This window comes from Piliocolobus tephrosceles, chromosome 6, assembly GCF_002776525.5.
Source record: "Piliocolobus tephrosceles isolate RC106 chromosome 6, ASM277652v3, whole genome shotgun sequence".
NCBI lineage: Eukaryota > Metazoa > Chordata > Mammalia > Primates > Cercopithecidae > Piliocolobus > Piliocolobus tephrosceles.
In genome coordinates this window covers 100,250,170-100,276,013 of record NC_045439.1, presented here as the reverse complement: position 1 = coordinate 100,276,013, position 25,844 = coordinate 100,250,170, and the positions used below count along the sequence as shown (strand labels likewise).

Below are 25,844 nucleotides of genomic sequence, written 5' to 3'. Positions count from 1 at the left end.
TATGAAGTATTCACTAGGAAAAAGACAGTGTGCTAATAAATATAAAGATACAAAGATACAAAAGTCAAATTTTCTACCTGTAAGAAGCTCATAAGCTAGGCATGGCGGCTCATACCTGTAATCCCAGCACTTTGGGAAGCCAAAATGGATGGGTCACTTGAGGTCAGGAGTTCAAGACCAGACTGACCAACATGGTGAAACCCCGTCTCTACTAAAAATACAAAAATTAGCCAAACATGGTTGCGCATGCCTGTAATCCCAGCTATTTAGGAGGTTGAGGCACAAGAATTGCTTGAACCCAGGAGGCAGAGGTTGCAGTGAGCCCAGATTGCACCACTGCACTCCAGCCTGGGTGAGAGAGTGAGGCTGTCTCAAAAAAAAAAAAAACAAAAAAAAAAATCAGGAGCTTATAGTTGAAGTAAATAGATGGATCATACAGAGACATCCCTTGGTCTTGGAGTCAATGGCTTATTTTTGGAAAACGTCCTGTAAGTTGAGTGTAAATTTTTCAGTGGGCACGATGTTCATAGTAGGGAGTTCTCATCCTGTACTGCTTTTCATAGAAGTGACCGTAAGCACTGTCTTAGTCAAATATGTATGTATCTGCAGGTTGCATTTTGTAACACTAAATTGCATATAAATTATTTATACAGAATAATACAGTACCTAATCATAAGCTCTTTCATGTAATGATATTTGATCAAAAGTAGAGAACAAAGAATGGGACTTTGAAGTGATAGCTGTCTCTGAGGCTGGGCTCTGAAACAGACTAGCAGAGTAGATGGTAACCCATCTGCAGCTTTCAACTGAGCATCTGTGGCCCTAGATACAGAAGCATGGCAGGCAGCCTCCTGACTGAGTGCAGTGTACAGCTCTTGAGCTGTGCCAAGTGTGTAACAACATAGGCAAGGCTGGCCTGGCACCACAGGTATGACTTGCCTTAAGCCAGATAGCTGGGGGAAAAAACACTGGCAATTTGGGGTAGAAGATCAATGCCAAGTGAGAAGAGCAATGAAGACTATATAAATTCCTGAGTTAGAAATTATCAGGCCAGGTGTGGTGACTCACGCCTCTAATCCCAACACTTTGGGAGGCCAAGGCAGGTGGACCACCTGAGGTCAGGAGTTTGGGAGCAGCCTGGACAACATGGTGAAACCCTATCTCTACTAAAAATATAAAAATTAGCCAGGTGTGATGGTGGGCACCTGTAATCCCAGCTCTTCAGGAGGGTGAGGCAGGAGAATCGCTTGAACCCAGAGGGCAGAGGTTGTAGTGAGCCGAGATCTTGCCATTGCACTCTAGCCTGAGCAACAAGAGTGAAACTCTGTCACAAATTAAAAAAAAAAAAAGAAGAAGAAGAAGAAAGAAATTATCAAGGGAGGAGTAGTCATAGGAAGGGAAGTTAATGTTAACTGGGCAGCTGCCAAGTACCAGGCATTGTGCTAGGTACTTTATTCTCAGTAATCTTTTATAAAGTAGATGGTAGCATTCCTGTGTAACAGATGAGGAAGCTGAAACTCAGGCTAAAGTGCCTGAAACTTTAAAACCCATGTTCTTTCCACTAAACCACAGAATTTAAGAATTTTAAAGCATAAATAATGTGATAGATATAGATATAAAAATTTATAGAATTTATTGATTTTTTGTTTTCAAAACCAGAAGTCTAAGAGTCAAGACAATTAGGAACAAAGGCTGGGGGCCATGGGAGATTTGGAACTATGCATAAGCTCCAGCCAGACCAAGGGTCTGCCAGAGGAGGCACTGTTTACATTTTGGGCAGTGCAATTTTTCTTTGAATTGCTGGTATTTAGTGTCCTTAGCCCCTTCTACTAAATGCTGGTAGAGTGCCTACCTGATACATTTCCAAATGCCTTCTGAATGGGAGCAGTACTTTCCTAGATCAAGAGCATGGTGTTAGAATACGGAGTATGTATAAGAGATCAGTAGTAGAGAAGTTTGAAGTAGACAGTGATCCAGTTGAGAACCTTGTCCTCTGTATTGCTAAATCTGATGGACACTTTCCAGTGCCCTTCACCAAGCATTTTTGACCCTTCCTTATTTTTAAAATAGTCTTTGTTCTTAGTTTCTATGACACACATTTACTGGTTTTTTTTTTTTTTCTTCTACCTTTCTGGCCACTCTCTCTGGGCCCACTGGGCTTCTTACCTCTTAAATGGCCATTCTTCTCTTTTCTTTGAGACATTGTCTTCTTAGGAAATCTCTCACAATCCCATGACTTCATTTATCTGTCTGTTGGTGACTCCTCAGTTGCTGTCCAAACTCACTCTACTTCAAACACGGTATGTCCAAAGCAGAACCTCCAGCTCCTGCATCTTCACACTGACAGGTTTTTTTTGTTTTGTTTTTGAGACAGAGTCTCGCTCTGTTGACCAGACTGGAGTGCAGTGGCTCGACCTCGGCTCACCACAACCTCCACCTCCCAGATTGAAGCGATTCTCCTGCCTCAACCTCCCAGGTAGCTGAGATTACAGGTGCATGCCACCACACCCGCCTAATTTTTTGTATTTTTAGTAGAGACAGGATTTTATTGTGTTAGCCAGGATGGTCTCAATCTCCTGACCTCATGATCCGCCCGCCTCAGTCTCCCAAAGTGCTGGGATTACAGGCATGAGCTATAGCGTCTGGCGTTTTTTTTTTTTTTTGTTGTGTGGCAGGCGTCTCACTCTGTTGCCAGGCTAGAGTGCAGTGGCATGATCTTGGCTCACTGCAACCTCTGCCTCCCGAGTTCCCAATTCTCCTGCCTCAGCCCCCCGAGTAGCTGGGGCTATGGGTGCGTGCCACCACATCCAGCTAATTTTTTGTATTTTTAGTAGAGACCAGGTTTCACCATGTTAGCCAGGATGGTCTTGATCTCCTCACCTCCTGATCCACCTGCCTTGGCCTCCCAAAGTGCTGGGATTACAGGCGTGAGCCACCACGCCTCGCCTTTTCTTTTTTTTTTTTCCTTTTCTTTTTTTTTTTTTTAAACAGAGTCTTATTGTGTCGCCCAGGCTGGAGTTCAGTGGTACGATCTCAGCTCGCTGCAACTTCTGCCTCCTGGCTGCAAGTGATTCTCCTGCCTCAGCTTCCTGAGTACCTGGGATTACAGGCACGTGCCACCACACCCAGCTAATTTTTGTATTTTTAGTACAGACAGGGTTTCACCATGTCTCTACCTTTAGTAGAGACAGGGTTTTCAAGCCAGGCTGGTCTTGAACTCCTGACCTCAGGTGATCTACCCGCCTCGGCCTCCCAAAGTGCTGGGATTATAGGTGTGAACCACCATGTCTGACCCACACTGATAATTCTGACTCACCCTTTGAAAAAGTCAGCCCTCAAAATGCCTTTCCTCGCACTCCCCTCCTGCCCATAGACTGAAATACATATACTTGTCTTGTTTGCCCAGCACCTTTGACTATTTTTGCCACTGCATCTGAGACAGGGTGTTGTTTTCTCCTGTTTGCATGGATAAAGGCACAAACTCCAGAACCTGTGTGTCTGAGCTTAAATCTTGACTTTGCCACACAAGAGCCGAATGACTTGTGCCTTAGAAGCTTTTGTGTGAGGCTGAGCGCAGTGGCTCACATCTGTAATCCAACCACTTTGGGAGGCCAGGGCAGGCAGATCACTTGAGCTGAGGAGCTGAAGACCAACCTGGACAACATTACAAAACCCCATCTCTACAAAAAACACCAAAATTAGCTGGGAATGATGGCACATACCTGTAGTCCCAACTACTCAGACAACTGAGATGGGAGGATGGCTTGAACCTGGGAGGTCAAGACTGCAGTGAGCTGAGATCGTGCCACTGCATTCTAACCTGAGCAACAAAGCCAGACCCTGTGTCACAAAAAAAAAAAAAAGAAAACAAACTTATGTGTGATAGCACCTTGCTTATGTGGTAGCTGTGACTATTAAAAATATGTAAAGTACTTAGAACTGTGCCTACACAAAGTATTTCATTATTTTGTTTGTTTGTTTCCCCCACCAGATAGTATTAAGAAAGTAGGGATCAGATTGTCTTGTTCACCACTGTATTTTCCATTTTTAGCACAACAGTTGGCACATACTTGTTAATTAATTACTGTAGCATTCATATACTCACCCACTGTTCTAGGCGGGAATTCATATATCCACCCATATTCTGGGGAAACAGTTAATAAAACATTCCTGTCTTCATGAATCTTACCTCTAACAGGGGAGACAAAATAAAACATAGGTGGTGATAAGTGCAGGGGAGAAGATACAGCAGGGTAGGGTCTGGGTAGATGTGGCTTGATAGTTTATATAGGGTAGTCAGAGAAATGTTTGATAAGATAGCATTTGAATAGAAACTGGAAGGAAGTGAGAGAAGTAAGAGGGAAGCCGATAATAATCCTGAAAGGAACAATCCCAAATACTGAAATCTGGAAAGATCAAAATTCCTAAAGTCTAATGTCCTGAAAATCACAATCCAGAAAAATCAAAATCCTGAATTACAATTCTGGAAAAAGTAATTTAAAGAGTTCTTTAAGCCAGGTGCAGTGGTTCATGCCTGTTAATCCCAGCACTTTGAAAGGCTGAGGCGGGAGGATCACTTGAGCCCTGGAGTTGGAGACAACAAGCCTGGGCAACATAGTGAGACCCCCATGTCTACAAAAAAGTAAAAAATATTAGCCGGGCATGATGATGCATGTCTGTAGTCCCAGTTACTCCAGAGGCTGAGGTAGGGGGATCGTTTGAGCCTGGGAGGTTAAGACTGCGTCGAGCCATGATTGTATCACTGCACTCCAGCCTGGGTGACAAAGCAAGACCCTGTCTCAAAAAAAAAAGGCTGGGCGCAGTGGCTCATACCTATAATCCCAGCGCTTTGGGGGAGACCAAGGTGGGCAGATCACCTGAGATCAGGAGTTCAAGACCAGCCTGTCCAACATGGTGAAACCCCATCATCTCTACTAAAAATACCAAAATTAGCCAGCCGTAGTGGCAGGCGCCTGTAATCCCAGCTACTTTGGAGGCTAAGGCAGGAGAATTGCTTGAACCCAGGAGGCGGAGGTTGCAGTGAGCCGAGATTGCACATTGCACTCCAGCATGGGCGACAAGAGCGAGACTTCGTCTCAAAAAAAAAAAAAAAAAAGAAAAAAAAGGGACAGGTCTGGCTATGTTGGCCAGAGTGGTCTTGAACTCCTGAACTCAAACAATCCTCCTGCCTCGGCCTTCCAAAGTGCTAGGATTATAGGCATAAGCCACCGTGCCCAGCCCCAGCCCAGTTTTTACCTTTGATGAAGCTTTCTCTGAAATTCAGTATTGTAGTTCTCCAAACTGTTTGTCTTCTTGCTCATGCTCTCATGTTTTTAATTCTAATTGTTTCTAGTAGATTGTAAACTCCTTTGGAATAGTGTCAGTGTATAATACTTTGTTGGTTATCCAAACAGTACAGGACAGTCAGAATTGATTAGTTGATGTGAAATAGATATGTGTCCCAATTTTGTGAGTTTCTTTTTCTTTTCTTTTCTTTTTTTTTTTAGACAGAATCTCACTCTGTTGCCCAGGCTGGAGTACATTGGCACAATCTTGGCTCACTGCAACCTCCGCCTCCCAGGTTCAAGTGATTTCCAGCTAATTTTTGTATTTTCAGTAGAGACAGGGTTTCACCATGTTGTCCAGGCTGGTCTCAAACTCCTGACCCCAGGTGATCCACCCACCTAGGCCTCCCAAAGTGCAAGGATTACAGACATGAGCCACTGCGCCTGGCTTTTTCTTTGTTTCTTTTTTTGAGACAGAGCCTTGGTCTGTTGCCCAGGCTATAATGCAGTTTTTTGTAGAAATGAGGTTTCTCCATGTTGCCCAGGCTGGTCTTGGTCTCCTGGGCTCAAGTGATCTGCCCATCTCAGCTTCCCAAAGTGTTGGGATTACAGGCATGAACCATCTTACCCAGCCTGTTTTTTTATTTTCAATATCTGATTAGCACAGCTAGAGGCCTCCCCCCTCCCCCCCTTTTTTTTTCTTTTAATTTTACGACAGAATCTAGCTCTGTTGCCCAGGCTGGAGTGCAGTGGCTCAATCTTGGCTCACTGTAACCTCTGCCTCCCAGGTTTAAGCAATTCTCATGCCTCAGCCTCCTGAGTAGCTGGGACTACAGGTGCACGCCATCACGCCTGGCTAATTTTTTTTTTTTTTGAGACAGAGTCTCACTCTGTCATCCAGGCTGGAGTGCGGTGGTGCAGTCTTGGCTCACTGCAACCTCTGCCTCCTAGGTTCAAGCAATTCTCCTGCCTCAGCCTTCTGAGTAGCTGGGATTACAGGTGCACACCACCATGCCCGGCTAGTTTTTTGTGTTTTTTTAGTAGAGACAGGGTTGCACCATCTTGGCCAGGCTGGTCTTGAACTCCTGACCTCGTGATCTGCCCACCTCAGCCTCCCAAAGTGCTGGGATTACAGGCGTGAGCCACTGCCCCCGGCCCTCATTTTTGTACTTTTTAGTAGAGACAGGGTTTCGCCATGTTGGCCAACCTGGTCTCGAACTCCTGACCTCGAGTGATCCACCTGCCTCAGCCTCCCAAAGTGCTGGAATTACAGGTGTGAGCCATTGCACCCAGCCAAGGCCCATTTTTTAAAACCAAATTCTAATTAGACCTTGCCTCTGAAGGTTATGACTTGTGCATACTGGCTAGTTTCAGGGTGGGCTCACTTTTCACTTTGCCTTTGCTCCCTTGGGAGATAACCTCTGGGTGCACTCAGGAGGATCTAGGAGCCCTATGTTCCTCAAGTGGGATTCTGCATGAAGTGCTTTTGTGGGCTTCTGACTCTACCAGATTCTAACTGTGTAATTTATGCAACCCTCTTAAAGACTTCTTTGTGCCTCAATTTTCTTCACTTGTAAAACAGGGATGATATCACATTTCATTGATTCTGAGACTCACTTTTTGAGTACCATTTATAATTTTAGCATCAAATCAAGATTTTTCTTATAATCAATGGTATGTCATTTTTCTTTTTTAGTAGCACATAAAATGGTATGTTTTACAATCAGTGAAGTCTTAGATTTGATATAATACAGTAATATCTACCATTCAATTACTTGAGGATTGGAATTAGTGAATAATTGCTTAGTTCAATAAATGGTGAATTTATCTTTATTTTTACTTTTTTCCTACTAGTCTCTCTGCCTCCTATATTGTGCCTTAAAACTATCCTTTACGCACCTTCCTAATGATATATTTAAAAATGTATTTTTTACTAACTCCCTTGCTGATGTATACCCCTAACTGCAGTGATTCTTGAGGAGGAGAAGGACATGCCTCACTCCCCTCCACCACCTTCCTCAGAACCTTATGATAGTTCAGTGACACTAAGTGATTGAGGGAAGTATGTTATTTAGTGAATTTTCATGATTTTTTTTAAAGTTGGGGACCACTGCCAAAAGGGTGAAGCCGTAGCCCCTTCTCATGTACAAAGACCTCCGTGAGCATGCCCAGCCTGCCTCTCTAGCCTTACCTCTTGCTTTGAACTTTACGCTCCAGTGATACTGAACTATTTTTGTAACTTGTGTTTAGGGATGTTACAGCTTTGGAAGTCTTTGATCCAGCTTGTAAAGGGCGAGTGAGTGGAGTGGGGTGCAGGGCTATTCCATGGGCAGTGATTTAGAAGGAGCAGGGAACTGTGGGGATGGAGATAGTCTCCTTAGAAACAGGTTGGTGAGATCTAGGCGTGGCATTTGGACTTTTTTTTTTTTTTTTTTAATGGCCAAATTGTGCTTCACTTATCTGCCTGCCTATGTGGTTGCCTTAGGCAGAGTGATAGAATCTCAGGGTAGAGAGCAGGGACTTATTCTCTGTTGCTCCAGAGGACACAGGTAGGATCAGGGGTGGAAATTATTTGATGCTTGTTGTAGCTCAGTACAGTTAAAAACTCTCTGACAGTTGTTGCTGCTCAACAGCCCACTGAGCAGCTTGGAAACAGTAGTGAGCTCTCTTCATGGAGGCGAAGGATCTGTCACCAGAGTGAAGGATCTACACTGTTGCAGGAACCAAAGATCAGAATCCTGCACTGGGGAAGAGGTTGGTCAAGATGACTTTGATTATAACTACCAAATTAACCAACATCCATCAAGTACTTACTAAGAACCAGGCACATAATAGATAGCCAAGTGCTTTATATACAGTGTCTCATTTATTTCCTACATCATCTTTTTTAATCTTTAGAATAAGCCTGGCAGCCCAGAACTCTGGTTCTCCCCATTTTACCGATGAAGAAACTTGAGGTTTATTGGTAGGAAGCCTCAGTTTCTCTAAGGTCACACAGCTGGTAAGTGACAGAGCCAGATTCAGATCCTGGACTCTGATTCTGGACCTGCTCCCTCTACACTCTGCAATGCTGCCTATAGTGTTCCTGCCTGCTTTGACATCCTAAATATGGGGAAATGTGTTTGTGTCATGTTTTGTTAGCAGATAAGCAACCAACGAAGGATAAAATTCAAAAGGACAAGGTTTGGATCTTTTTCTATACTTAGCACTGTGCTTGGCTTTTGGGATCAGCAGTGTAAACAGGTAGTAGTCAAAGGAGGATGAAACACTGGACTAGAAAGAAAAAGTGCTGCTAGAACATTAAAAAAAAAAAAAAAGATTTCACAGAGAACCCTGACTCATAATAGGAATTCATTTTTTTAAAAAGGAAGTAATAATATGTAGTGAGTATACTTTACTGTAGTCAACTGTATATACTCAAAGAGCATAAAACATGAAGGCAGTGAGTGAGTGATCCTTTTATTAATTATAAAAGAAGATGAGCTGGGTGTGGTGGCTCATGCTTGTCATCCCAGCACTTTGGGAGGCCAAGTTCGGCAGATCACAAGTTCAGGAGTTCGAAATCAGCCTGGCCAACATAGAGAAACCCCATCTCTACTAAAAATAGAAAAATTAGCCAGGCGTGGTGGCACATGCCTGTAATCCTAGTTACTCAGGAGGCTGAGGCAGGAGAATTGCTTGAACCCGGGAGGCGGAGGTTGCAGTGAACTGAGATCACACCACTACACTCCAGCCTGGGCGACAAGAGCGAGAATCTGTCTCAAAAAAAAAAGATGATGAATTATTAATGAAGAATAATTAATGAGTTGCTAGGTAATTTGCCATTCCCTCTGCCTGGATGCCTTTCCTCCAATTGCCAGTTAGTCTTAAGGTCACCCTTCTCTGAAATAACATAGCACTTTGTACTTGGGTCATGGTATTTATCAAAGACTTCCTTTTATTATAGTTAATTCTCTACATGTTTAATCTTTCTTACTTGATTCTAAACCCTTTAAGGACAGGGTCCACATCTTATCTTCATTCCTTCTTCCAGCTGTTAACATTCTGTGATGTTAAGCCTATTTGAAAATAGACATTGTTAGAGATTATATTCTTTTAGTGAAAAATCGGCCAGGTGCTGTAATCCCAGCACTCTGGGAGGTTGAAGCAGAAGGATTGCTTGAGCCCAGGAGTTTGAGATCAGCCTGGGCAACATGGTGAAACCCTGTCTCTATGAAAAATACAAAAATTAGCTGGGCGTGGTGATGCACGTCTGTGGTCCCAGCTACTCTGGAGGCTGAGGTGAGATCACTTGAGCCTCAGAGGTCAAGGCTGCTGTAAGCCATGATCACGCCTCTGCTCTTCAGCTTGAGTGATAGTGAGAGAGCAAGACCCTGTCTCAAGAAAAAAAAGAAAAATCAGTGAATGCCTTGAACTTAACACACTACCTTTTATGTGGTAGGTACAGTGGGCTCACTGAAACATTTAACTTGTTTACCTCTATCCATTTGTCCAAAAACAAAAAGGAAACGAAAAATTCTAAATACAGGACGAATCTGCCCTCAATTCTACTTAATTAGTGTATGTCTGGAATGAGTGTGACATGGAAGATTTGAATCTGCTCTTCTTTGCCTCTGCTCAATTCTACTTAATTAGTGTATGTCTGGAATGAGTGTGACATGGAAGATTTGAATCTGCTCTTCTTTGCCTCTGCTCTCATGTGCCTGTGCTCATGTGCATCTTAGAGTGCTTAGAGTGATTGTAATGAGCCGAGATCGTGCCACTGCACTCCAGCCTGAGTGACAGAGTGAGACTCCATCTAAAGAAAAAATAAATAAATAAATACAATTCATTACTTGATATTAACAGTGAGCTGCAAAAAAAAGCACTCCCCCCCAAAAAAGTCCAATTACATTTAGAATATTCTTTTTTAGAAGTCATGGGAGTGTGTAATATACTTTTGAAGGTTTCTGTTAAAATGATTTAATGGTGATTTAATGTCTAACTCTTTGACTCATATTGTTTTGTCTCCTTAGCTAGAAGTCAACTTTTCAGTGAAGTCACGTATGCCTGGTACTTCTTAATGTGTTCCATGTTGTTCACTGTAGTTACACCTACATAGATATCCAGCCAAGTGTCATTGAATCTAATTACCATATGTTCGTTTTTAGGTAAAAGAGATGCAAGGGAATGAGGATAGTCAGTCCTTTGCTTGTCTTAAAACACCGATAAAACATTGGACTTTGGAATGAAAGTATTGAGTAAGAGAGAAAAAGGCATATGTACCAGGCCCTCAATTCTACTCATAAAGATATTCCCTTTTCATTTCTTTCTAAAATGAATAATAGGGGAACTAGAGTCTGACTGTGGGCCAAGATGACTCTTAGATGATTTTCTCTTCCCCTGTCAGTGCTGAGTCACCTCAGAGCATCTTGTTACCCTTTGACTTATTAGTAGCCACCACGCCTTCAAGTATAGTCAAGAAAATGATGCATTTCCCATCTCTCAACAATCTCTTCCCTACTTATTTTCTGAAGCCCTTTCTTAGGAATTAATGAAACTAGTATAAAAAGCTATCAGCCTGGGAGGCTGAGGTGGGTGGATCACGAGGTCAGGAGATCGAGACTATCCTGGCTAACACAGTGAAACCCCGTCTCTACAAAAAAGACAAAAAATTAGCCAGGTGTGGTGGCACGTGCCTGTAGACGCAGCTACTCGGGAGGCTGAGGCAGGAGAATCACTTGAACCTGGGAGGCGGATGTTGCAGTGAGCCAAGATCGCACCCCTGCACTCCAGCCTGGGCCACAGAGCGAGACTCCGTCTCAAAAAAAAAAAAATTAGCCGGGTGTGGTGGCATGTGGCCTGTAGTCCCAACTGCTGGAGAGGCTGAGGCTATAGGATCGCTTGAATCCGGAAGGTGGAGGTTGCAATGAACCGAGATCGTGCCACTGCATTCCATCCTGGGCGACAGAGTGAGACCATGTCTCAAGAAAAAAAAAAAAAAAATGAAGAGACACAGATGTCCAGAGGTGTTGGGGGAGAATGGAGAGACTCGATAGCAGGTTAAATTGTCTTTAGAGGAACTGACATTTTGACTATAGTACTCATTCCTACTCTTGACTATTTTCAGGGGTTCCAAGAGAAAAATTTAAATAGGACAGAGCTAAAAACACCAACTTTCACTCACTAAAATGTGGTCATAAATTTATGTATCTTGATCTTGGAAAACATCAGTATCTATGCCTCATTTTACCTTTTAAGATTTCAGATTTATCGCCTGAAGCATTTTTTCTGTTGTCTTTCCCTTATATCAAGATATCCTGTTGGTTTATTGGGGTTATCCTAATCTTTATGTCAGATGAAACTCATCCTGGTTGTAATTATTTTTAGGTTAAATAACCATTGGATTTGCCAAGTACTGAAAAATCAGTAGCACTTTTGTTTAAACTCTGTTAATAAACACTTCTGAATGCATTTTGCTAGTGTCATTATTTCCCATGCTTGCTGAGTAGAGAGAAAGTTGAATTATCATACTTGATAATTCGTATTTGTTCATTGCACACTGTGTGAGTCTGGGTTTAGGCCTTTTGAAGACTTAGCCTCTTTCCTTCTGTTCCTATGGTTTCGAATGCCATTTGCATGACTCACATCTCAGATTTTCTTTCCCTACCAGCCTCCCTGTGTTGGTTTGTGACTTTATCTGTCAGTCTTCTCTCAGGTATTTACCTAGATTTCTGCAGGCTTCCTCAAGGTCAGCCCACCAGCCAACTTCCATTGTTTAACAGAACCCTTCTTTGTGCCCTAACTGTATCTCCAGTTCTTTAGATACATGAGTTCAGTATTGATTCTTGACTGCTTGCTCCCTACACCCATGCTTGGCAGCCTCCAACTTTCTCAAGTCCCGTCTGTCTCCAGTCAGAGAAATGTTAGCCATCTTTCGTGGTCAACTTTTCATATTCAGTGGACAAGGTCTGAACTGACTAGCAGGACTAATACGGGCAGCTGTTTGCTTATCCATTGCTCAGTTACACGAGTCATTTTGCTTAGTAAAGGTCAGATGTGATGTTTCCAGATCTCTTTATGCCAGTAAAGTGGTACTGTAATTATGTAATTTGATTAAATAATATACGTATTAAATTATGAGGAAGAAAAGAAAATTATTCTGGCTGTGCATGGTGGCTCATGCCTGTAATCCTAGCACTTAGGAGTTCGAGACCAGCCTGAGCAACATGGTAAAACCCTGGCTCTACTAAAAATACAAAAGATAAGCTGGGCGTGGTGGCGTGCACCTGTAGTCCCAGCTACTCAGGAGGCTGAGGCAAGAGAATTGCTTGAACCTGGGAGACAGAGGCTGCAGTGTGTCGAGATCACACCCCTGCACTCCAGCTAGGCGACAGAGTGAGACTGTTTCCAAAAAAAAAGAAAAGAAAATTATTCTGTGAAAACTAAGAGGAATGCTTTGGAAGGACAGTTACTTTAAAAAAGAAATGAAGCTGAATTAGGTTGGGCAAGATAACTATGGAAGAGTAGAGGTGGAGGAATCCTAAAAACCTAGGATTCTGTACTTATTGTTTCATAGCAGTCTGAGTTCTAACTTTAGAGAAACTGGAAATTGTAGATGATGCATTTTGGGTGAGTTTTTTGCAATAATGGCAAAAAACTCAAATCAGCAGAAGAGATCTTTCTGGGTTGGGCACATTGGCTCACACCTGTAATCTCAATACTTTGGGAGGCTAAGGCGGGAGGATCCCTTGAGCTCAGGAGTTCAAGACCAGCCTGAGCAAGACCTCATCTCTACTTAAAAATTAAAAAAAAAAAGCTGGGCATGGCAGCATGTGCCTGTAGGCCCAGCTACTCAGGAGACTGAGGCAGGAGGATTGCTGGAGCCCAGTAGTTCAAGGCTGCAATGAGCTATAATCATGGCACTACACTCCAGCCTGGGTGACAAAGCAAGACCCTGTCTCAAAAAAAAAAAAAAAAAGAAAGAAAGAAAAAGAGTTTTTTGGCCCTTGCCAAAAGTTTAATGGCTCTCAAAGTTTTGTTTATAGCAAATAATGGTAGGTGTGGACATTCACGGGAAAAGTCACAGTAAAAGGCAGATTAACCATACCTTTATTACTTTAGTTTTAAATGCTATCCATGGACTCTCAGTTACTGAGAGTGAGGAAATCAGTGTTCGTATTCTACCTCTCTCCTTTTTTCCCCTCTTCTCTTCCTAGTTTTTACTAGCTGGAGTTTTCTACATCATCAAAGCATATAGTATTGACACTCCGTTGTTACCCTAATCCTATTTTAGTCTTAGACCTACAGTTAAGTAGTTTCAGTGCTCACTGCAAGTTTTTGCCATAGTTTTTTATTTTGTTTTTGTTTTTGAGAAGGATTTTCGCTCTTGTTGCCCAGGCTGGAGTGCAGTGACATGATCTTGGCTCACTACAACCTCCTCCTGGGTTCAGGCGATTCTCCTGCCCCAGCCTCCCAAGTAGCTGGGATTACAGGCAGGTGCCACTTCTGCCCAGCTAACTTTTTTTTTTTTTTTTTTTTTTTTTGAGACAGAGTCTCGCTCCGTCACCCAGGCTGGAGTACAATGGCGCAATCTCAGCTCACTGCAGCCTCCACCTCCCAGGTTCAAGCGATTCTGCCTCAGCTTCCTGAGTAGCTGGGATTACAGGTGTGTGCCACCACACCTGGCTAATTTTTGTATTTTTAGTAGAGATGGGGTTTCCCCATGTTGGCCAGGCTGGTCTTGAACTCCTGACCTCAAATGATCCACCCGCCTTGGCCTCCCAAAGTGCTGGGATTACAAGCATGAGCCACCAGGCCTGGCCCTGCCATAGTTTTTCCAGTCACCTCTTAGTTGGCACAAGTGCTTCCTTTTGTAGATTCCTCTTTAAGAAATACTTGGCCGTGTGTGGTGGCTCATGCTTGTAATGCCATCACTTTGAGAGACTGAGGTGGGTGGATCACTTGAGGTTGGGAGTTTGAGACCAGCCTGACCAACATGGAGAAACCCCATCTCTACGAAAAATACAAAATTAGCCAGGCGTGGTGCACATACCTGTAATCCCAGCTACTCAGGAGGCTGAAGCAGGAGAATCGCTTGAACCAGGGAGGCAGAGGTTTCAGTGAGCGGAGATAGCACCATTGCACTCCAGTCTGGGCAACAAGAGTGAAACTCTGTCTCAAAAAAAAAAAAAAGAAAGAAAGAAATACTTGGGAACAGTGGTCCCCATTCTGTTACCCTTGCTGGACAGTTGACTGGGTATAAAGTCCTTGAGCACTTTGGGAGGCCAAGGGGGGCGGAATACGAGGTTGAGAGATCCGGACCATCCTGGCCAACATGGTGAAACCCCATATCTACTAAAAATACAAAAATTAGCTGGGCGTGGTGGCGCATGCCTATAGTCCCAGCTCCTTGGGAGGCTGAGGTAGGAGAATCGCTTGAACCCAGGAGGTAGAGGTTGCAGTGAGCTGAGATCGCGCCACTGCACTCCAGCCTGGTGACAGAGCAAGACCCCATCTCAAAAATAAAAATAAAAATAAAAATAAATAAAGTCCTTGAGTCACACTTTCTGTCCTTGAGAATTTTGTAGGTATTGTTCCATTTTCTGTTAGCATCAAATATTAATGTGGAAATTTTCATGATTTTGTTTCTCTTTTAAGTGATTTGATCTTTTTGCCTGGTTGCAGGAACCCAGAAACCTTACTTAAAGGTGTATCTTGGTACTGCCTATTCTGAATTTGTTTTCCCTGGGATACAGTGTGACCTTTCAGTATGTAGACCCCAATCCTCTTATAGTTCAGAAACATCTTAGATTCTATCTTTATGAATATATCCTTACATATTTTTCCCATTCATGTTAAAGTTTTTTTATGCAAATATTACATCTCCTTTGCTGTCTTTTGTAACTGTTTCTTCTCTATTTCTTTTAGCCCTTTTTGGTTTCTTTTTTTTTTTTTTATTTCTCTCCTTTTGTTCCCAATGTGTTTTTAGCAGTCTCTCTTCTCCCTTTGCTTCTTCCAGTTTCACCTTCATTTCTATAACAGTATTTTTCCTTTCACTTCTTTCCTCAGTTCTGCTAGTATACAGCTTGTCTTCTCTTCTCGTCTCCCTACCTCTGCTGAAGTTCTTGTATTTCTGCTTTGAGCTCTCATTTCATAGAGACAACTATTTTGTCAATTTTCTTTTTTTCATTGTGTAAAATATTTTATTACCATTATATCTAGTCCTTGGAGGCCCTTTTCCAGTGTGTGGTCTTAGTCTGCCATTTGGTTTTCCTATTTCTTTCCTAATTTTTCCTCATTGTGTATTTTTATAGATCCTGTTTAGATTTTTTGTATACTTAAATAGGCAAGTTTTTCAGGGACCAGCTGTTGGCAGGATGCTTGCTGGGGGAGCTGCCAAAACTGTTCTGGGCTGGCTACAGTTGTTCCCTTGATTTAGGGTTCTGGGTGAGTCCGTGTACCCTTAGTCTCTAGCCAGCCAATCGAGATAGGCAAGGTGTCTCTTAGCATCTCCTCAATGCAAAGGCTGTCTTCTCTACTACCATGGAGACCACCTCTGTGAGGCAAATGTAGCTTGTGTGATTTCTCATTTAGCCTCAACTTCAGGTCCAAGGAAGTTCCTGCCTTCTAAAAACAAGGAATTAATTTGGTACCGGAGTGTGTCCTTTACCCACAGGAAGTACATATTTTTGCAGGTCTTTCTGAGATCTCCAGCTTCCCTGTCCTCTCCCTGTAGCATCCTTTCTTCTTTTCCTTCTGTGAAGCAAAGGAGTCCCTGCCGGAGCTCCCTGCTTTTGACAGCTTTTTCACCTGTTTGGGGGTTTGGAATTTTGGATATCCTGTAGTTATAACAAAAATGGAGTTTGCATTTCTATTTCTTCTTTTTGCATTTGGAACACATTTTGAACAGCATTTGAAAATGCTGACTTTATGATGCAGTGTTAAATAAGAAGCTTTAACTGACTTTTTCTGTTAACCAGCCACTAGTCTCCACGACATCATGTGTTAGGCCTTTTACTATACCTTCTCCATAAAGCCCCCACCACCACACTGTTGTCAGTCTTCGAAGTCCCTAAAGCCCAAGGAATATGCTACTCAGATATATGGAAAGCCTTTCATTCTTTCAGCATGCCTACTCTGAGCATTGTTCTAGGCCTTGGAGATAAAGCATGGAAGAATTAATACAAGATCTGGACACACCAAAGTCTTAAATGATTTCATGTGGAATAGGTGTCAGGGATGAATAGAGTGGAAGACACAGTTTGGGATTCTGAGGAAGTATGATAGAAGGGGTAGAACATGAGCTCTGGAATCAACACCATTCTGCTACTAACATACATGACATTTGGGATCATTTTATTGCCTTTTCCTCATACATAAAATGTATCAATTTCCTCATATATAAAGACAAGGCGGGCCAGGCGTGATCTCAGCACTTTGGGAGGCCAAGGCAGGCGGATCATCTGAGGTCAGGAGTTCCAGACCAGCCTGGCCAACATGAGGAAACCCCGACTCTACTAAAAATATAAAAATTAGCTGGGTGTGGTGACAGGTGCATATAATCCCAGCTACTCAGGAGGCTGTGTTGGGAGAATCGCTTGAACCCAGGAGGCGGAGGGTGCAGTGAGCCAAGTACATAACACTGTACTCCAGCCTGGGGAACAGAGTGAGACTCTGCCTCAAATAATAATAGTAATAATAATAATAATAGTAGTAATAATAATAAAGTGAAGGTTACATTACCTACCTTAGATGAATGTTGTAAAATTAAGGTAAGTTACATAAAGTACTTGGTTCATAATAGATACTCAACAAGTACTACTTTCTACCCACACAGGGATTGGCTAAACAAAAGGAATAAATACTGAAAGAACAGGTATAGAGGACTGTTTCTCTCCTTTTTTATTAAATTGTGGTAACATATGTAACATAAAGTTTCCTGTCTTCACCATTTTTAAACTTACAGTTCTGTGGCATTAAGTATGTCCACATTGTTGTGCAGTCGCCACCACCATCCATCTCCAGAGCTCTTTATCTTGCAAAACAGCACCCCTGTAACCACTGCCCTCTTCCCCCTGCCCATGGCAGCCCCCATTCCAGTTTCTGTCTCTGAATTTGACTACTCTGGGTACCTCACAGGAGTGGAATCACACAGTCCTCATCCTTTTGTGTGTGGGTTGTTTCACTTACAGTATCTTCAAGGTTCATCCGTGTTACAGTGTGTCTCAGAATTCCCTTCCCTTTTACAGCGTCTCAATTCAGATGGAAACAAAACAAAACAAACAAACAAAAAAAACAGAATTCCTTTCCTTTTTAAGGCTGAATAATACTCCGTTGTATTTCTATGGCACATTTTGTTAATCCAGTTGTCTGTTCATGGACACTTGGGCTGCTTCCACCTTTTGGCTGTTGTGAGTAATACTGCTATGAACATGGGTGTATACATTCTCTTCAAGTCTTTACTTTCAGTTCTTTTGAGTGTGTACCCAAAAGTAGAATAGTTGAGCCATATGGTAATTCTGTTTTTAATCTTTTTGAAGAACCACCATACTGTTTTCAGAGGCCTATTTATTGATGGGGACAAGTATAAACAGTGGAATTCCCCCAGGGAATTATTTTAAAACCAGTCTTGTTTAACATTTTGTAAATTATCTAAATATGAGACTTTTACCATTAAATCTTTATTTGCATATAACTAATGAATAATTCATATTGTATAAAATGTAAGAACACCTCGTGAGAGTGTGTGTGTATGTAGACAGAACAGTGGTTAATAAGGCTCAGTGTGGGCAAACATACATGGGAATACATTTGATTTATTATACTCTGCCCTCAAGATCAGAAGTTCCCTGCACTTACTGAGGGCAAAATACAGGGAGCCAATGCCAGAGAACTTCAGATGTCAGAAGTGCACAGTGCCCAGATATGCAGACACATCTTTCTTCTTGACTCTGCATTGCTTACAGAGTAAACTGGTGGTTAACTGTAGACTCTAGACCAGTGGTTCTCAGCTGGGGTGAGTTTGCCCCCTGGAACACATATGACAATTCTGGAGACATTTTTGATTGTCAAGCTGGAGGAGTAGAGACCAGGGATGCCAGAGAACAGGCCACAGCGACAGGACAGCCCCACAGCAGAGAATTTTCTGCCCCCAGATGTCACTAGTACCCAGGCTGAGAAGCCCTGCTCCAGACCCAAATTACCTTCTCAGCCTTGTCTTAGCCTCTCTCCTGTGTAAATAAAGTTGTCATCCCAGCCAGACCCAGGAGCTCCCCATACCTGCCCATACACCAGCTGAATTGCTCCTTCCAACACCTTCTACCTGAAATTCTTTCCCCTGCTTCTCTAATGTCAGAGCCCAGCTTCAGTCCTCCCACTGTCTCTGTGAAACTCTCTGATCTCTCTAGCCACTGTTCCCTTTCTTCTCTGACTTCCCCAGGACTATCCCAATCATTTGGCACTTAGTTAACAATAGAAGGTTGTACTTGCTATCTTCCCACCTTGACTGAAAGCACCTTGAGGGCCATTTGATATGATTTGGTTTGAAATATGGAGTACCATTCCTTATGAACCCCAGTGGGCATCTCTGCTTTGACCCACCCAGGGCTTTCTGTGACAGCTTTCCTATCATGATGGGATACAGTGGTTGAGTCAACCTCTGTCCCATCACAGCGGTTAGGTACACTGAGATTCAGCTTTGTTTAGATAACTACTAGCTAGGTGGAACCTAAGCCCAAATGTGAGCCTTATGCTTAGAAAGGTGTTTATACTGAATCTGCTTTCTAATCTAAGCGGTAAGAAATGAGGTGAGGAGAGGTGCAAAGGAATTGGGCTCTATCTTGTTCTGATCACGTCCCTTCAATGGAGCACAGCCTGGAGGATCTGCCTTTGGAAGGTAGGAGACATTCATTTCAGTTGCTTGGATAGGGATTATTCTGTCATAGCTGGACCTACTTAATGACAGTCAGTGTTGATGATGGTAATATTAATAATGAAAGCCATAATTACTTACTTGGAACCCAGTGTGTCTTGGGCACCAGGCTAGGTGCTTTACACATGTTTATCTCATCCAGCCCTCACTGCAATCCTGGAAGGAAGCTGAAGCACTTTAAAGATAATTTGCCCAGGGCCACCCAACTAGCAAGTAGCAGAGCCAGAACTTAAACAAGAGCTGCCTGACTTTGAAGCCTGGGCTCATAGCTACCACCTCACTGCTGAGGGGAGAGATTCATGTTGCCCTGTGCCAAGACCTGGGAGAGACCCCTCGTGGTATCACTGGAGAGGTGGATGGGCAAGGGGGCTTGAGTGTCTGAGTTCTGAGTCGGGACCTGTTGTCATATCTGACCACTCTGCTGCTGCAGGAAAAGGAAACCTCATGGGTCACACTTTGACCACCACAGAGTGTTCTGACTCTTCTGGTTTCTGCTTCCCCGTTAGGTGCACTACATCCTCCAGGAGGTGGTGATGGGTGGGATGGTGTTGGAAACAAACATGAATGAAATCGTGGCTCAGATTGAAGCTCAAAACAGGCTGGAGAAATCCGAGGTGAGTAAGCAACTGTGTTCTAGCCCTGGCTGGGTAGAGAAAACCTGGGCAGAGGCAGGAGTGTGTACATGTGTTGGTTTGTGTTGCTATGAAACCTCAGGAAATGATACTCATCTTCTTTCTTCCTTGAGTCCATTGAAACTCATGGATTTGAAGGTCAACCAGCCCTGAAAATTAAACAGATAACAAGGTTTGAAATCTCAGACTTTCAGGGTAAAAGAGTAAATAGAAAAGCCAGATGGCAGAGGAAAGCAAACAGCTTTTGGCTTGGGGGTTATGACCCATGTTTGTGGTTTGTAATTCCTCCTTTGAAAGCCACTCGTTCCCTGGAGGGACCCAGAACCCTCTTCTCCTATTCCAGTGTGGTTTCCTAGTTTGTGTGCTCTAAGAGTCTGATCTCCCAGCAGCCATTTCTCGTGGTGTCTTTCAGACCTCAGAGTTGCCAATTTCCTTATTTCCAGTTAGTCTTATAAAAAACTACAGTAGAGTTTGGGCTAGGCTTGAAAATAACATACCCCAGTCCACCCCCACATGGTACTGGGCTTGATACAGATGTTCACATCAATTCTGTCCTATCCCTCTGAGGTTCTCCATCCCCTTCCTCAGCCTTACCAGAGCACAGAGGTTACAGACATATACTTTCACATGCAGAAATAGCAGAACAAATTACCTCTTTAATTATCTGAGTGTCTTAAAGAGATTCTTTGCCTTGTATAACGGAACTTGATCTTGCGAAACCAGGAATTCTTCTTTCTGTGAGGACTGGCAGTCCTGCGGAAGAAGCTTTTGCAGACCACAGCTATTGTGGCAGCTATAGTTCTTTCAGAAATGTAGGCTGGGAAGATTCCAGGAATAGTAAGTGAGTCAGAGGCAAGGGGGTTGGAAATGAGAAGAAATGGAGACTTGCTGGGTGAGGGCAGAATTGGAGTTGGCATTCGGAAAGAAGGCAATAGGGGAAAAATGTGAGAGAGTCTTCATCCACTTTTGCCCTTCTCTCCACATGGGGGTGAGCCTGCCAGGTGGGGGGTTCACTGTAGATGTGCATACTCTGCGTTTTGTCACCAGCCCTTCTGTATCTGTGATACCCCCCACCTTCTCCCAGCTTGTTGCCACACGACACTTCCAAAGCCAGCTCTTTTCATCTCACATTGTTAGTTGGCAAGCAGTTGCCCTAGAGCCATGGCTTTTCTTTTCCTTTTAAGAATTTCCCTGTGACTTTGCACATTTCAATAAGAGTCTTCAGTCTTTTGAGGAAGGGGTTTTGTTTTGTTTTGTAACCAGAAAAGTGCCCCTGACAAACCACTTTAGATTATTTCAGCATTTTTTGGGTACCCACCATGTGCCAGGCACTGTGAGTTGCTGGGGCTGTGAAACTGCATAGGCCACACCCCACCTCTGAGGAGCTGGTAGTCTAGCAGGACTGCAGGCTTTGGATCCCTGTGCCAAACCCCATCTAACCTCAAGATTGTTTTGTTGGCTACTTTTGAGGAATAAGGGGGGAAAATTAAAACTTCAGTTGTGTGTTCTCAGTTTGGAATTTCTCTAGGCATCCCTCACCTGTTATTTTGTTTGTTTGTTTTTGAGACAGAGTCTCATTCTCTTGCCCAGGTTGGAGTGCAGTGGTGTGATCTCAGCTCACTGCAACCTCCACCTCCCAGGTTCAAGCGATTTTCCTGCCTCAAGCCTCCCTAGTAGCTGGGACTACAGGCGCCCGCCACCACACCCAGCCAATTTTTGTATTTTTGGTAGAAATGGGATTTCACCATGTTGGCCAGGCCAGTCTCGAACTCCTGACCTCAGGTGATCCACCCACCTTGGCCTCCCAAAGTGCTGGGATTACAGGTGTGAGCTTGTTTGTTTTTGTTTTTGCTTTTCTTTTCTTTTCTTTTTTTTTAGCGTTAAGCGGGTAACACTGAGAATTTGTCTCATACTCACCTCATTTCTTCTCAGGGTGGCCTTTCAGCAGCGCCTGCGCGGGCTGTGTCTGCTGTGAAAAACATCAACCTGCCAGAGATTCCTCGGAACATCAACATTGGCGATCTCAACATCAAAGTTCCCAACCTGTCCCAATTTGTCTGAGGGTCAAGGATTGGGCTGAAATAGAGTCCTTAAGACAAGCAAAGACAAGCACGTCTGGAAACAGAACCCGTTTTGAGCCATAGAAGAGTCAAGCCTCAGGACCTGGAACCTTTGTGTCTGGGGAAGACTGTTTGGCATGGAATGGGGAAGGGATTCCTATTGACACTGCTTGGGTGTGCCCAGTTCTCACATGTGCAGCCATGCCGTTCTCTGATGCACACGGCCGCTGCAGATGTGAGGGGCCCTGCCTTCCTCAGCAGGGAGTCAGCATGCCCAAGCCACTCGCACCTTTACCTTTCACACGGACGCTCCCAAGGGTTAGGGACTGCATTGAGCAGACCCACCTGCTTCCCAGAACCTCCTCACTAGTGCTGAGCGCCTTCTCTGGCTAGAGTCTTCATCCTTAGCACCACAGACTTCTGAGGTCCCATGGCCTTTACTTGCTGGTGAGGTGTCATAGGCAGAAATGGGCTGGCCCTTCAGATTTGGGGGTGTGGTGAGTGGCAAGTAAGGGCAGAATTTTAGGAGAACCAGAGTCACCTGCTGACTCTATTGAGATTGTTACACCCAGAATCTTTTTGTGGTTTTTTTGTGGGTTTTTTTTTTTTGAGACGGAGTCTTGCTCTGTCGCCCAGGCTAGAGTGCAGTGGTGTAATCTTGGCTCAGTGCAACCTCTGCTTCCTGGGTTCAAGCAATTCTCCTGTCTCAGCCTCCCCAGTAGCTGGGATTACAGCACCCACCACCACGCCCAGCTAATTTTTGTATTTTTAGTAGAAACGGTTTTACCATGTTAGCCAGGCTAGTCTCGAACTCCTGGACTCAAGTGATCCACCCGCCTCGGCCTCCCAAAGTGCTGGCATTACAGGCGTGAGCCATCATGCCCTGCCACCAGAATTCCTTTTGTATAGCCGAGCCTTTTGGTTACCACCTCTTGAAGAATATGCTTCCTGCATTGTCCTAGTCCCAGTTGTATTCTCACAGGTGTTATGTGCAGGACACGATCCAAATCATAAACCTGGCGCATGCCCACCACATTTCTGCTAATAGGGAGAGGGACCCACCACACACCAGCACGTGCCAGAGGTCTCTACTCCCAGAGGAGAGGCCCTGTATCTGTAGAAGGTTAAAGCTGACAACATGTGAAACATCCCAGAATTATGACTCTTCCCAAGTTTAAAATACATTTTCCTCATGGGAGCAGAAGGTTCGTTGCTGTGTTGTGAATGATGAGCTGCCTCCACAGGGAACCCACTGCCACCTGGGCCAGCTTCTGGAGCATGAGAACCTGAGCCAGGGTCACCCTTTTGGGGCCTGGACATGACACATGCTGGCTGAGACTAGGAGCAGGGCTGCCTCTTCTCCCTCCTGGAGCTCTGCTTGTGGGCACGCCCTGTTCCCTCAGGTGCCATTCTCCCAGAGCTTAGGTGCCCATAAATGTTCTTACTGCGGTGGAGTAGGGCCTCCTGCTCCCACGCTGTTGCATGGGCTAGATTTCAGGTGTGCTGTTGAGCCACCTTGAGATGAGGGCTGCTTCGCAGTAAAGTTTCCAGCCTGGGCCCCTCTCGGGCCTTCTGACTGGGGACCCTCAGCCTCCTGATGCTGTTGCAGGGCAGGTCTGAGAGGGTGCCCAGCAGCACCTGGTGTTGGGGCCACCTCGTTTTCCATTTTTGAACAGCGCTCCCTGTGGTTTGTGCCCACTGCTCCATACAGCCTCTGATCCTCACTCTTGAAAGCTCCATGATAAGCGCAGAGATGGGCAATGTGGATCAGAAGGTGGGCCTCTTACTGTGGAAGAGGGAAGTGTAGGTGAATAGATGTCAAAACCCCTGATAGCATTCTTTTGAAGGGTTGGATTTTCTTTTTCTGGCAGACATTTCAGTACATTCACATTTCTCTCATTTGCTGAGTGTGAAATCAGAATAAAGGAGATCAGTGTTTATTTTGTACCTTCTGTAAGTTGGCATGAGCAAGATCATTCAACAGTCCTTAACAACAGACATTCTTATCCCCATTTTGCAGATGAAGAAAGTAGACCCAGTTCCAGTAACCTTCCCTTAGGTAACACAGGGCTGAGATTCGAGACTGCTCACTTGACTTCATTGTCCTTTTCTTTCCTCATTGCTGAAGATGGCTTCTCCCAACGTTATCATCTTTTTTATAGATGAAACTGAGCCTCAAAGAGATTAAGTGACTTCTCACAAACCGTGGTCTAAATAGGCTTGATTTTCTAAGGTGGCCAGTGATCATGTCATAGAGTATAAGAGCCAAAGAGTCTTCTGTGTCCCTCCATTTAATGGATGTTGAAGCCAAAGCCCAAGGTGGTAAGTGTTGTGTTGAGGGTCACAAATCCAGAGCTACATCCCTCTTCTTGAGTTCATTTGTTATGTGATTTAATGAATTACTGCAGGACAGCCCCTGTGCTAGATTTCCTGAGATAGCCTTGAGATTTTAAATGTTTTGCCTGCCAGAAACCAGTGGTTTTAAAAAATCATCGAGTGGTCCTACAGATTCAAAGTGGGCATCAAAACATCCCTCACACTGCCTCTTACAATGGCATAAAACTAAAGCCCGTTTTTTTATTTGGAAAACTCAATCCCTTTGGACAAGCCACAATAATTTTTCATTAACTGCTTAAGCTTGCCTGCAAATTCAGCTAGCTTTCCGGCCTGCTATCAGCAAAGCCATAAACATCTTTTTAAAAAATAGGTTAAGGTTGGCCAGGTGCGGTGGCTCACGCCTGTAATCTCAGCACTTTGGGAGGCCGAGGCAGGCAGATCATGAGGTCAGGAGATCAAGACCATCCTGGCTAACACCGTGAATCCCCGTCTCTACTAAAAATACAAAAAATTAGCCAGGCGTGGTGGTGGACACCTGTAGTCCCAGCTGCTCAGGAGGCTGAGACAGGAGAATGGCGTGAATCCGGGAGGCAGAGCTTTCAGTGAGCCAAGATCGCGCCACTACACTACAGCATGGGAGACACAGAAAGACTCTCTCTCTCTCTCTCTCTCTCTCTCTCTCTCTCTCTATATATATATATATATATATATATATATATATATATATATGTTAAGGCATATAGAATATTTGGCTTTCCTTTTTTTGTTAGATGGGGAACTCACACTGTGGCTCAGGCTGGAGTACAGTGGCGTGATCATGGCTCACTGCAGCCTCGAAGTCCTGGGGTCAAGGGATCCTCTCACCTCAGCCTCCCAAGTGGCTGGAACCACAGGCATGCAACCATCACTCCTGGCTAATTTTATTTTTTTAGTAGAATAAGGTCTCACTATGTTGCACAGGTTGGTCTCTAACTCCTTACCTCAAGCCATCCTCCTACATTGGCCTCCCAAACGTGTTGGGATTACAGGTGTGAGCCACTGGACCTGGCCAAATACTGGATTTTCAGTGCTCACTGCCACTAATAAAAATCTGAAATTCTTTCATTATGCAATTTCTAAGTGCCTGGTGAGGGCCAAGCTCAGTTCCAGGCTCTGAAGATTAAGAGGGAAACAAAGCTCTGCCTGCTCCTGTTGTCTCTGTGAGCATCTTTGACAGAGTGCTCAGATTGTTGGGATATAGCACATCGGACTGGCAGCCTGAATTCGTGGAGACTGCAGTCAGGAACTTTGTGATATATGTAATATTTAGACGACAATGACCCATTTCCTTACCCCCTACCTGATCACATCACACCCTGGTGAGCCATACCCCAAACAGCCCACCTTCCTCTAGGCCTGGCCATGGCCCTGTGCTTGCCACATTGAGGATTAAGTCAGGATATCTTGAGCTTTCTCAAATCCCTGTTTATTCAGGCCTCTGACACGTATAGAGCCAGCCTTCTCTGCCCACCACTTCCACTACCATGGAACCCGCTTAGTAAAACCCTCTCTGGGCCCAGCTTCACCAGAAAAGACACCAGGGGAGCAAGGGTCAAACCAGGGGCAGCTAAATCTGATC

The 25,844-nt window shown here is 44.1% G+C and overlaps 1 protein-coding gene across 1 annotated transcript in view; it reads left to right on the top strand.

Moving 5' to 3' along the window:
• Positions 1-23,846, top strand: part of LOC111522855 (AP-3 complex subunit sigma-2) — a 61,310-nt gene extending 37,464 nt beyond the window's left edge. The window contains exons 5-6 of the mRNA XM_023187105.2: positions 19,704-19,811; positions 21,762-23,846. Coding sequence (XP_023042873.1) covers positions 19,704-19,811; positions 21,762-21,890 — 237 coding nt within the window. The 3' untranslated portion in view covers positions 21,891-23,846. The remainder of the gene's footprint in view (positions 1-19,703; positions 19,812-21,761) is intronic.
• Positions 23,847-25,844: the final 1,998 nt, after the last annotated feature.